Source organism: Anneissia japonica, unplaced genomic scaffold (assembly GCF_011630105.1).
Source record: "Anneissia japonica isolate Jap-2015-1 unplaced genomic scaffold, ASM1163010v1 scaffold287732_len518695_cov146, whole genome shotgun sequence".
Taxonomy (NCBI): Eukaryota; Metazoa; Echinodermata; class Crinoidea; order Comatulida; family Comatulidae; genus Anneissia; species Anneissia japonica.
In genome coordinates, this window is record NW_022755000.1 from 511,746 (window position 1) to 524,627 (window position 12,882).

The 12,882-nt window shown below is 35.3% G+C and overlaps 1 protein-coding gene across 1 annotated transcript in view; it reads left to right on the forward strand.

Annotated features, from left to right (window-relative positions):
* The window catches only part of LOC117123308, a 22,734-nt gene extending 20,511 nt beyond the window's left edge, over window positions 1-2,223 (forward strand). The window contains exon 3 of the mRNA XM_033269193.1: window positions 1,285-2,223. Coding sequence (XP_033125084.1) covers window positions 1,285-1,695 — 411 coding nt within the window. The 3' untranslated portion in view covers window positions 1,696-2,223. The remainder of the gene's footprint in view (window positions 1-1,284) is intronic.
* Window positions 2,224-12,882: the final 10,659 nt, after the last annotated feature.

Here is a 12,882-nt window from a genome sequence, read left to right on the forward strand (position 1 = left end):
AATTCAACCATGGAGGAATTACTTTAAATCTAAACTAATTCCTTCATGACTCAACATAGCACGTCAAGGCCGATCATGCGCATAGCTTTCTACGAGATTTAGCGAAGCCGGTCTTGAAGTTTCGCGTATATGCTTAAATTTAAGCATTTTTTTTTACGTATTTCATATCAATCCTTAAATAATACAGTGATAAATTTTTTGAAAGTTGTTCGATGAATGTAAGTTTAAGGTTATAAAAGTATGTTTGGTTTTGTCGTAGAACAGGTAATTAAAAATGCAAACTGTCCAGTGTCTGTAGCCGGTCTATTCAGAAATGTTAATGTTGGGAAGTTTAAAACATGGATTTAATTATTTTTATTTAAGTTAATTAAATGTAAATGATAAATATCTAGACCTAGTGTCATTACAGCGTCTTTCAAACGTATTCAAATGCTATAAAATGTTACCCTCTAATGAAATAGAAAAGTCCAAATAATAAATCTTCATTCAAAGACAACTTAGTCTGGACTGATTAAATTGTATTCTTATGTTGTAAAATCACGCTCAATGAATTACTTCTAATTGAAAATTAAATGAAAAATGAAATAAATAATATTCATCTCGTGGGTTTTGAAATATACATAATATAATACTATGTAACGGTAATAACATTTACAAAAGGTAAAATACAGCACATTTTGGTCAGGAGCAGCGTAAGCATAATTGTATTATAGCTCAAGGATAATCAGCTGCCCCATTATTATATATTAACATAAAAAATAAAGAAATTTAAGAAAGATAAGAATTTAATCCGACATTGGATTGTCTACGCCCACCGCCAACTCTTCGATTATTTAGTTTTAGCGTACTACAGTATGGGCGAAAACTCCAAGATCGAAGTTTCTGCGTGCAGTGCAAACATTCTAATTTCGGGAGTTTTGTATTCGAAACTTTTTATAAAGCTCCCTATACAGAGAGAACAAAACTTTTAATCGTTCCGCTTTCGGAGTTTTTGCGTACTGTATGCGAAAACTCTAAAATCGAAGTGCATGTTGGCGGGCGCATTCACTCCAAAAATTGACTAACTACACATGGTAATAAATAATCAGATACGTATAAGACTTTAGTAACACCGCAATTAAATTCCGATGTATATTTGACTACTCGTATGGTCATTGTTAAAACTTGACATGAATTTAACTTTCTGAGATAAATAAGTGACAACATAACAGGGATAGGTAAATCAAAGTCAAGGCAAAATAAAATGTCGTTTACGTTATAATAACGTTCCGTTTATATTTGCAGAGAGTCAGATTGGTAAATCTTGGAAACGATATGACGCTTCAAGATGTTTATGAGTTACCAGGGGCTATTGCAGAAGACAATAACGAAGAATTTTTTAAAGCTCTCAAATTGTTGATCTGTAAAGCAGATAGTAACGTTCTTAAAAATGCTGTTGTATCCATTGCTTTAAAAGATTCGTTTTACAAATTGTTTACTGGTAATGAAGCTAATAAATTTACTATCTTTAGAGATGTTGACAATACAGTCAAAGTTTTGTGGAAAGATAAAGATACCTGGGTAAAATTGTGGGAAACAGCAAAAGGCGTTTTTAATTGGGTTGTAGATACAGTCATTCAAATACCCGCGATATGTTTGTCGATTTTACAACTTGGTGCAGCCAGCAGACGATTAGCTATTACATACTTTGAATGATTAAATTATTAATGATGATACTATCTTATATTTTATAAAGGGTTAATGTAAGAGTACAAAACTATGGTCTTTGCTGTGACCCGTTCTCCCTTTACCCGACTTTAATTTTACCATAAAAATAATGATAATTATAATGATAAACATTATAATGATAAATATGATCATAATGTTAATAACAATAGGGTAATGTAATTATAGGAATAATACAAATTATAATAAAAAAATCTATCCTGAGTTTCGATTGTTTAATCAGTAAACAATATTTGTACTGTTGAAAAAAAACATCATATCAAATAATAACATCATAATCACAGGGATATAAAAAAGACATAAGCATTTGTGTTAATGATGATAATGGTTGTGTAGAAATGTAGTCATGTACGAGTTACATAATTTTGCAAGCAAACAATTTTAAGATAAAATTGGTTGTACAGGATAGTACAGCTGTGTAGAAATTTAAAAACGTATGCATGCAAATAATTTTTAGTATCTTCAATAGAGTTTGGTTAATTAAATAGTTTCATTTAATTTCGTGTTCCTGTGGTTTTTTGATGAAGTGCTTCCCTTTTTGATATCGTAATTTGAGATGTTGATGTTTTATGAACCTGCATGGATTATCACTTTTGCACTATTGTTCGATTTTAGTGTTTCTTCGTGTTTTTTGATAAGCCCGGAGCTAGGCTGAGACCAATCTCACTCATACACGCCTTGGAGAGGCCGCACGTCGCGCTTTTGAATAGGTGCGGTCGTATTTAAATGAGGAACTGCATAATATCAGGCGCCATTTTAACCAGTCGGTATTTTTGTTGGAAACAAGAAACTCCGCCTGTAACCTCACGTTTGGAAAAAAGATTGTTGAGTTAATAATCTGCATTACTATAACTAGGCGCGGATGTTGATTCTGGAAGTAGGAAAATAAGGAATATTCCGGTGCATATCAGCAACAACAAGTATTCCAAATCTTATACATATGTAAAACATAGGCTCCGTTTGAAGTACAACAACATTATACCAGTTAAACCTGAAGGACAGAAACCGACAATTACGCCTACATCACACTATTCGGAAGCTGGAATAATAATTTCTGGCGATTTCAACCGTTTGAATATCTTGTTTCTCACTAGCCCCTTTAAGCCGGTTTTCAAGTTACCTAAAAGAGGAACGGCATTTTTAGACAAAATTATCAAAATTATTATTATTATTCATTATTATTATTATTATTTATTATTAAAATTAATATTCATCCTTTTTTTCAATAAACCATACATATGTGCTGCAATTTCAACTATGTTGTAAATCGATATATTGGATCCATCCAACATTTTGGGCATTGGATAACAAAACATGAATGGATAGAAGTCAAATCTGGGAAAAACACTCAAGGCAAATGTAACGCTTTTTACAAAACACTAAACTACGCAATTGAAAAATATTTTCCTCGCAAATCCGTAAAATGCCACATTGAAGATAAGTCCTGAATTACGCCACAAATTAAAACTCTAATTGTAAAAAGACAAAGTATTTATAAGAAGAATGACAGCAGATGGAAAAAAGTTAGAGATGAAATCCAAGCTTGTATTAAGAATAGACTAGGAAAAAAGCAAAAAAGAGGCCTAAAAATCAAGTTTGGGGGAGTGGAATGTTAGAAGCATTCACCATAGTCAGATATCCTATATGATCCTGGTAACCCTAAGCCCTGTTGACATTTGATTTTTCACCTTGTATACAAATGGCTGTCATTTTTCAAAATGGTCGCCAAATGTATGTAAAATGTGCATATAAAAATAAGCTATTTTGTATTTTGCGCTCTATAAATTAATAACCATTAACCATTAACTCATAATTTCTATACAGGCAACAAACCAGACATATAAAATCTACTGTCACTCATGCCAGAACGGAACATAATTCAAAAATAGGTGTTTATTTGTTTATATTTAGGTGTTTATTTGTTAGGTGTTTATTTGTTTATATTTAGGTGTTTATATCCGCAAAATATACTTAAATTCTGCATAAAATAAGAATAAGCATATAAACTCACCAAAAGTAGTCTTGTTTGGTATCGTTGGAAGGCTCTTCTGATGCTGAATAATGTATTGCAGTTTACATATATCTGCAATGGTGTAGTGTTTCATATACTGTCCCATAAAAGCCATAACGATACGTAACCTTTTCTATAATTGCCGAAAAAAACAAGTAGACCAAAATCCCACAAACACCCCCTAAATTTGCAATTCGTCCCTACAAGCTGTCAAGCACGAATCGAGCCCCTTGCCTACCGTGATTCCGATCCCCTTGGTTTATTTTTACACACCCACATACCCCATCTCCCACGGCAATCTTGGCAGTGTACCGCTTTGTCATGGGTAAACCTCTTTGTCATAGGCGAAGACAAAATATCTTGCCCCAAAGTAGATCATGCAAAGAATTGTTTCTCTCTTTTAGGCTAACATACTCTACCATTCATGGTCTCAGTGTGAATTTGACCACAAATTTAATGCCGATTTGAAAATATGAATATAATGACCAATACCTTTTTAATGTTGTTTAGTTTTTATACATCGTCGAAAATAATTTACATTGGCTAACACCATGAATACATTACTTCACAACAATCAGGATTTAAAAAAAAAACAATATTCCTAATAATTTTAGAGATATTCCTCAGCAGTTGCTTAAATTCTTTTCACCCCGTTGTTTAAAAACAGGTACTATTATACACATATTCCATTCTTTTGAAATTACTTCAAGGTGTTTCTCTGGAAAAGTTGTACTAGAGCATGATAGATAACATTACCGTCATTTCAAGAGCTCATTGGTAATACCATCCTCATCTGAAGCTTTTCAGTGGTTTACAAGACTCAAAGCTTCCTTAACAATGTCAGTTTCATTTTCAACTTCACATACAATTAAGAGTATCACCCTCTTAAACACTCTTGATTAGGCCACTTCGTATTTGATCGACATTTCTTTCCGTTAAATATATACTACTGAAGGTATTGTCGACTTCAGAAGGAAAAATAAAAATATTCACGAAAATGTTGTAATCGATAATGAGAATGTGGAAATTGTTGAAAGACATAAGTACCTGGGATTGAATATTGATAATGAACTTAACTGGGAAAACAACACTAAAAACTCTGTACTAAGGTAAATAAACGAATGTATTTTGTATATAGATTGAAACGGTTTAATGTTAACTCTCATCTTATTCATTTGTTTTATTCCTCAGTTGTCCAGTCAATCCTTTCTTATTGTATTATTATTTTGTTTTCTCATATCACCGAAGATAGCAAGGGTAAACTATCGAGAATTGTTAACAAGGCTGACAGAGTGATTGGAGCCAATGTGAAATCCTTAGAAGATATCTTAGAAAATTATACTCAAGAAATTTAATTTAATTATGCAAGACTCATCCCATCATTATACTCAGATATTATCGTAAATTAACCGGAAGGGTTAGACTTAAACAACACAAAATATCCACAAACCGTTTCAGACATTCAGCATTGTGCATTGCTTGTAGTTTATTTAATCACAAATTTATTTAATCAAAATTTAAGAAGATAACTACATAAACTCCAATTTTTATTTACTAGAGAATTTTTAATTGATATTTATCACATTTATAAACGATTATATGTTATGTACAAAACATATCTCAGAATTTATTTTTTTACAATAAAGTTGAATTGTATCTTATATCTCATCAGTATTTAATGCTGTAGTTTCACTAATTTTATTTCTATTTGTGAACGTAATGTCTTATGAATATGATACAATAACTTAATACAGCCATGGTATATTTACTTTCGAATCTCTGATCCTTACAATAAGGCCTGATCCTTTGTCAATATCAATAGACGTGTTTATCTTCATTGTCACTGTCAACTGCTTTATTTAATGTGTACATGGTTTTTCTTGTGCACCATTTGTTTTTCTGTATATCCAAAATTATTTTTTACAAAGTTATTTATATTAGTTCATGTTCAAGTCAGCGTTACAGAACATGTTATGATCACACGTAGTTCGTAGTTCTCAATAAGCCTAGGCCCACTGCCACACGGTATTTTCCCACGGGGCCCGTAGCCACTCGGCCTTTGATACCTTACCTTTTACCACTCAGGCCCGCTGTCACCCGGCCATTTGCCACCCCGACCTCTTCTGCCATTTAAGACAAATTGCCACTCGGCCTTTTACCACATAGGCATTTTGCCATCCAACTCATTGGCACCTTATGTTTATAACTCCGGCGTTTTTGTCACAAAAAAAAAAAGAAAGAACAAATTCCGGTGATTTATAAAAATATGAAATGCACACGCGTGAATCAGATCTAAGCGTATGAAACCGAATGGACGTGCCTATGATTTGTATTTTAGGTGTGTACTGTTTTTATTTATTTTTTATTTTTTTGTGCATTCACAATTCTTGTGAATGCACAGCATCATTTAAATCTAAAATACATTAAATGTTATGGTATTAAAATTACTGTATCATAGTTTTAAATAGAGATATGTTTAATAACAAAGATATATCTATTTAAATCTAAGATACCTCTAATTAAACTATGATTTAAAACTAAAATATCTCTAAACAAAGACATCTCTATTGAAAACTATAGAGATATCTCTATTATAAATAGATATCTTAGTTTTAATTAGAGATATCTTAGTTTTAAATTGAGATATCTTATTTTTAAATAGAGATAACTTAAATAGCAGCATCTATATTTAAAACTAAGATATATCTAATTAAAAAATAAAACTAAGATTTAAAACTAAGATATAGATTAATGACAACTTGGACAAGAGTTTTCCAAATGTTCTGGACATTACGTAATCTTAAACATATTGCTTCTTAGTTGTTAATGTTGTTGAGGGGATTGCGGAGGAATTGGCTGCTTCTCCAATCTTCGCCATAGGATGGCAACGCCTATTGGATCATGTAGACTCTTAACAAGATCTTTTTTTACCTGTTGAATGTAGTCGCTTCGTTTCTTTTTACTCCTATTTTCCATCTCAACATTGGTCACGCTTGCCTACGACGTATGTGTATGCTCTAAGATGGTTGAATCTTTGTAGGTTTTGCCGAGAAATTGGTCGGTCTATTTTGGAACAAACCTCAATGCCGGGTGTATTATGATATTCTGGTGGCGGTAGAATAGTCTTTGACTTGATTTTTACTTCGGTATAGTGGCATCATTCGTGCGTTTCTTTACTATTGAGTCGTACGTTCTATCCATAAAAAGCCGCATATTCTTTTGCATATTTCTGAACTGACACAGCATAGGACGATTTGGTAGGATCGGACACGTTGGAATCCACGAGGGCCAATTCTTGAAGCAATGTTAAATGCATTCCTGCACCAATGACAAATACACCCAATCCGGGTTCTACATAAGCGTTTTCTTGCAATACAGCAACCATATGAACTGCAATATGATATTGCAGTTCATATGCAATATCATATCATAATGCATATGATATTGCATATGAACTGCAATATCATATGCATTACCTTGGATCATATCAAAATTTCTTGCTTGCTAGCCCCACTCACTCTACGTGGCGTATAGACATTACAGACATAACTTTGATTTATCCGTTGATTTCAATAATAGTATCTGACTTGATTTCTTTCTTCACAATTTCGGCTATTTGTTTGTATACTTTGTCGAAATAACTAGGAACTTTACTGTCAGAGAAAATAGTCGAATATTTTGGCGCCAATTTTCTTTGTTATTCCTTTGAGCAATTTTGTTATTCCTTTGAGCAATGCCATGCCAATCTCTAATGCAATTAGTTCTGTCATGTTCTTCTGAAATTGTAAGAAGTTTTTATAGATCTAAGTATTTACACATTTTAATGAGCAATAATTGAATTACGTAATCTACTCATATTGTGCGTATTGGTAAGCGTGATATTTCTGTGGTTGAGGGTTACCAAATGTTGACATTTAAATTTGGTTTACATTGCGACAATAATCAAGTTGATACGAAATTACGAAATTTGAAAATTAAGTCTGGTTTCCGTTTGGTTATCTTCATAGGCCTTATCTTTTCACAGGGATGTACTATATCTTTTATTATATTTATTTTTTATTTTTATTTTTTTTTTTTTTAACGAACCAGACTTATTTTTCTTTATTTCTGCGTTGTCCTAAAACGTTGCAAATGCATGTCCGTTTATATACGTATTTATTTTATTTCGTTTATTGTGGCGAAATCTAAAATGTATTCATGTAGTATGATCACTTGACGTGATTCGAAAAGGCGAACAATATAGTTGAACATTCTTTAAAATATCAAAACGTGCGTGCCGATACTTCAATAATGACTATAATACCTCCATGGTGTACTGCATTATACCGTGGTACGATACGAAACATACTATACGTAATACCTGAAAGAAAGAGAATAGTGGTGGGGGGGGGGGAGGAATAGGCTAACACTGTGGTTGAGGCTGAGGTAAGGACATTTATGATTTTGAACATAGATGGCCGGATATGGCACTCTGCATTAAATATAAATATGAATTGAATCCAATTGAATCTGTTTATACCAGCCTATAGGCCTAAAAGTTAAGCTTCATCATTAACTCTGATCGGCCTTGTTTTGTAAAAATGAGGAAATGCAATAGCATGGGGAAGGGATGGGGATACAGATAAACTTGTACCACAAGTGTTCCTACCTTACCACAAGAAATTTTCCAAACAGAAAAATCCACTCATGTACTAAATGGTGAAAAACAATGCTAGCGCCAGAAATTCCCCCCCCCCTCTTCCCGGGAATTTTTTGCGCTGTCTAACTTGTCCGACAGGGAGACTGCGTGAGATAACAATAACTTCGGCGCGCAGCTCCATCCAAGGACCGTAGGCTCTAGCTGGGGGAACTCTGAGAGGGTTTCCTTTGCCGAATGAGATTTTTTCTTATAAAATAGGGACCTTATACAGGAATCCTGGACGGCAATGTCACCCTCAGCCTGTGAGAGACATATGTGTTAACTTGGCGTAGGCCTTTTTTTTGTCCGATTTCCACCGACGAGCTCTGGGCCAGTGGGGCTTGGCCTGTCCGATGGTGGGAAGGGGGCCCTAATTAAAGCCCTGCCCCCGCCAGCGCCACCACTAACGAGGAGTACGTTACCTCAAAAAGCCGCTCCACCATGGTTGGAGGCTGAAGGGAGAGAATTTTAATAACACCTAGGTAGTTGCGTCGCCAGGATTTCCTCGACCGGGGCGGGGGGGGGTTCAAGTTTCCCGACGGAGTTGCTGATGTTCCCGACAAGATCAATTGCCGCCGCCACTGTACCCAGGTTTATAGAAATGGCACACTCAGACTGAAAAAATACGTTTTCAAAGCAATGTTTGACATAATGACATCACCAGAGCCTGCTCCCTGGATCCGCCACCGCCAAGGGTGTCCATCCGTTAAGGAAGTCTTGAGCTGGCTGGGAGCCAGGGGCCGCCTAGGGGAAAAAAACTCTTTATTGACGCTCTTCATTGTCCCATTATGGTTGGGACTGAGGTAAGAAAATTTTTTATTATGGCACTTCTAGTTGGCCGGAAATGGCACTCTCCGACATAAATTTAAATACAATTTTTTTTCTCCACATTTAAATTTTGAAGAAAAATAGGGAGGGTGGGCCGGCTAGGCCCCCTTGAATCTGCCACTGAAGTACTCATAAAAAGTTTTTCAATTTATCTTAGTAATCATAATCATGCCCACTTATATGTTTCGTGCAAACTAACATTCATCATAAAAATAATTATTCATTATCTGATTAGCTTGTGAGGTATTCGAACCATGAAAACCAAAAGATAAACCATGTTCCTTCACGGATAAACTTAAAACTTATCACTACCACAGGCGCGGATCCATACCTTTGTCAGGGTGAGGAATAAAAATAAAATGTTGACCATTTTTCCAACAATCATACTTGACACTTATTTTGAACTTATTGAATTATACAAGTTTCAGCGGCAGTGCCGTACCTTAAGTATATTTTGTCAACAAAATAAATGTAGCCATTGTAATTATCTCAACACTAAAATGACACTGTGTTTTTAGCATAGATAAGGTAATAACCAGAGATTCACATGAACATCAAAACGAATAAAAATATATTTGGCTTGATTATTGTTTTCAGCAACATCTTCCTTGCAGTTTGAAGAATCTGTTCGTTTATCTTTTTTTAGAAATGCCATAATTAGCAATATTTTGTTTTAAAACCGTAGATCACTCCGAGCTTTAGGTGATTCCCCCATGTAGTGGCGAATTCAAAGGGAACCCAGCCGGCAGGGCCCCGTAAATACTTCAACATTATTTTTAAAGAATGGAGAAAACATGGAAATTATATTCAAATTCTGAGAGTGCCAAGTCGGGCCATCTATAGGCGACATAATCTAATGTTTTCTTACCTCAGCCCCAACCATTGTTAAGCTGATGTATCAATATGTGGAGGTCTCTGTCTGCGCCCCCTCTATTTGGAATTTCTGGATTAACCACTGTTTTCAGCAACATCTTCCTTGTAGTTTCAAGAATCTGGTCGTTTAGACATGTTTGTTTGTTTGTTTGTTGTTTTTATTTTTTTTATAGAAATGCCGTAATTAGCAATATTTATTTTAAAACCCAGGTCACTTTAGCGTTAGGGGATCACCCATGCAGTGGCGGATTCAATGAGAACCAAGCCGGCCCGGGCCCCGTAAATATTTCAAAACTAGTTTTAAGGAATGGAGAAAAAAAGAAAGATAATTATATTCAAATTCTGAGAGTGCCATTTCCGGCCATCTAGAGGAGACATTATCTTATTTTTTTCCTTACCTTAGCCCCAATGGCAACCATGGTGCGGCTGAGGTGTCTAACTGTGGAGATCCCTCTCTGGGCCCTTCCATTTTGAATTTCTACCATTTCAAGGACCATCCCATTTGTACAAAAGTCAGGGAAAATCCTGGATCCGTGCACGTACATCGTAGGTATCACTAAATAAATAAGTCAAAATAGATAGACCTACCCATGTCAAGGGCTGCAGTATAATTATTGTTTAAAAAAATTAAATTGACTAACTATAATGTTTTTGAAATTATGAAAAACAGGAATCTATGTATGTAGAAAATATTGAACACTAGTATACGCGGGCCTTAATAATAAACAAAAGAAATAAATCGTTTATAGTAGAAATTGTGTACTTTTGAGTTTGTGAAACTGATGGCTTAATAGGTTTACACGCTTCAAAATTTAGTTACTGAGATGGATACAAAATGCACAAACAAGTTTACTCGGTTTTTATCTGGAAATACGCACCGCACTTGGAACAGAGCACAAGTAAACCAGGGAACAGTTAAATTAACTGTTCCCTGAGTAAACAGACAAAATACATGACAGTCAATCATTTTGTTCTTTCCACTTCTATGAAAAGTGGGGTTTTAACTAGAAAAAAAAAACTGGTGAAAAGTTGAGGGGACAATTCATATGATGCCTCACCTACTTTGAAAAGTGGGGAGATGTCCGCTTTCACCCCACTGCCCACCAATCGACGCCCATAGCCATCACCAATAGTCAAACATTGCTTCACCACGAGCCCCCACTTAATCCTTTATTCCTATCAGTCGCCCCCTCCCATATCAATACTGCCGGGCACTCGATACAGTGAGCTACACTCAGAAAACGCAAGAACTGGAGCCGAAAACATGTTCAGCATTAAACGGCATACATGTGTTGGTTGAGGTTTTTTCTTTTGATTGTGTAATGGCTTTGGCTTGCATAACTTCTATGCCTGAAATACGAGATATCTTAAACCAGTAGTCACGGTAATACCGCCTAGTCGGAGCAGCAAAAACATCTTCTTTGTAACAGATGTATTAACAGAAAAAAAAAATCTGTAAGTACAGTACACTGAAAGTCGGCCCGAAAAAATGATTTATTTTTTAGGAATGTTGCGGGCAGGAGCTGGCACACAAGCGCCGACGGGAGTTAAATACCTGGACCCTAAAACAAGCATAAAGGAAAACTGTAAGTCGAGTTATATTGTGCTTTCTCATCAAAAATATTGAATAAATATAAAGTCGGTATTGGTCACTTCGATATATTAAGTTAAATAGATATCGTCAGCATATATATGGCCTCACGGCGCTTTTGTGTATCACCTACAGTAGTTTCTAATGAATCAAATGGTTACTGTCTGAACATCGAAACTGTAGCATTTTTGTCAATCAGTGAATCCATTTATATGTAATTTTTCAACTTCAGGCACCCTAGCAACCCCTGGATGCACCACTGATATGATTAGCGGTGAATGCAAAACCAAAGAAATAAACCTAGTATGTATCGAAATCAACAACAAAGGAAAACTTTCCTACAATGAGCAAATTAATGCTGAGCGATACCACCCACGGCAATTTGCAAGAATTCAATGAAATTTAGTTTATTCACGTCATCGTCACCCCATTATTCTACTGTCATCATATTCATATATGTAGGACTGGTGACTGTCCTTGTAAAATGCAATATGCGAGGGTTATATAATCCTAATCTGGCTTATGCCGTCCTGTATATTGTATATACAACCAGATTACAACAGTTTAATTACTATACTGGAACAGCTTCAAACGACGGGAACCAGCGTAGATTTTTAAACCAATTTCTAAATACGCCATTTTGGAATTCATCCGAATTATGACTGTAAACACACGCATTTACAGGGTTTTTTGATTTAAAATAGTACGTATACAGGTATGTATATCATGTCTTTCTCTAAAATTTTAGACTTATATTAACTCTAATGCTTTAAAAAACATTAACGTTCAGTCAACCTAGACCTATAGACCAAGGCCCCCGGCATATTGCCTAGTTTAGGCCTAGGCCTGGATGAACAACTTTCGGCTCGATCATGTGTGGGAAAAATCCGGGCCTCTGGCTTAGGGGTGAAGGGTCTAGGTATTTAGAATTGACAAGAGGCTCCCTACTTTGAGTGTCATAGTGGGTCCCCATAATAGTACCTCCCTGGTGTTCTATTACCTCAGTGCAGGCCCATATTTGAATTCACTATTTCTACTACTAGCCTCCTATATTAGGCTTAATGCCTACTAGGCCTAGTACTAATGTAGAGCCCTATGTAGACACAGGCCTCTAACCTAGGCATAGCCTAGACTCGATTTTATTACAGAGGTTTTAGGCTAGGCTTCCCCCCCCCC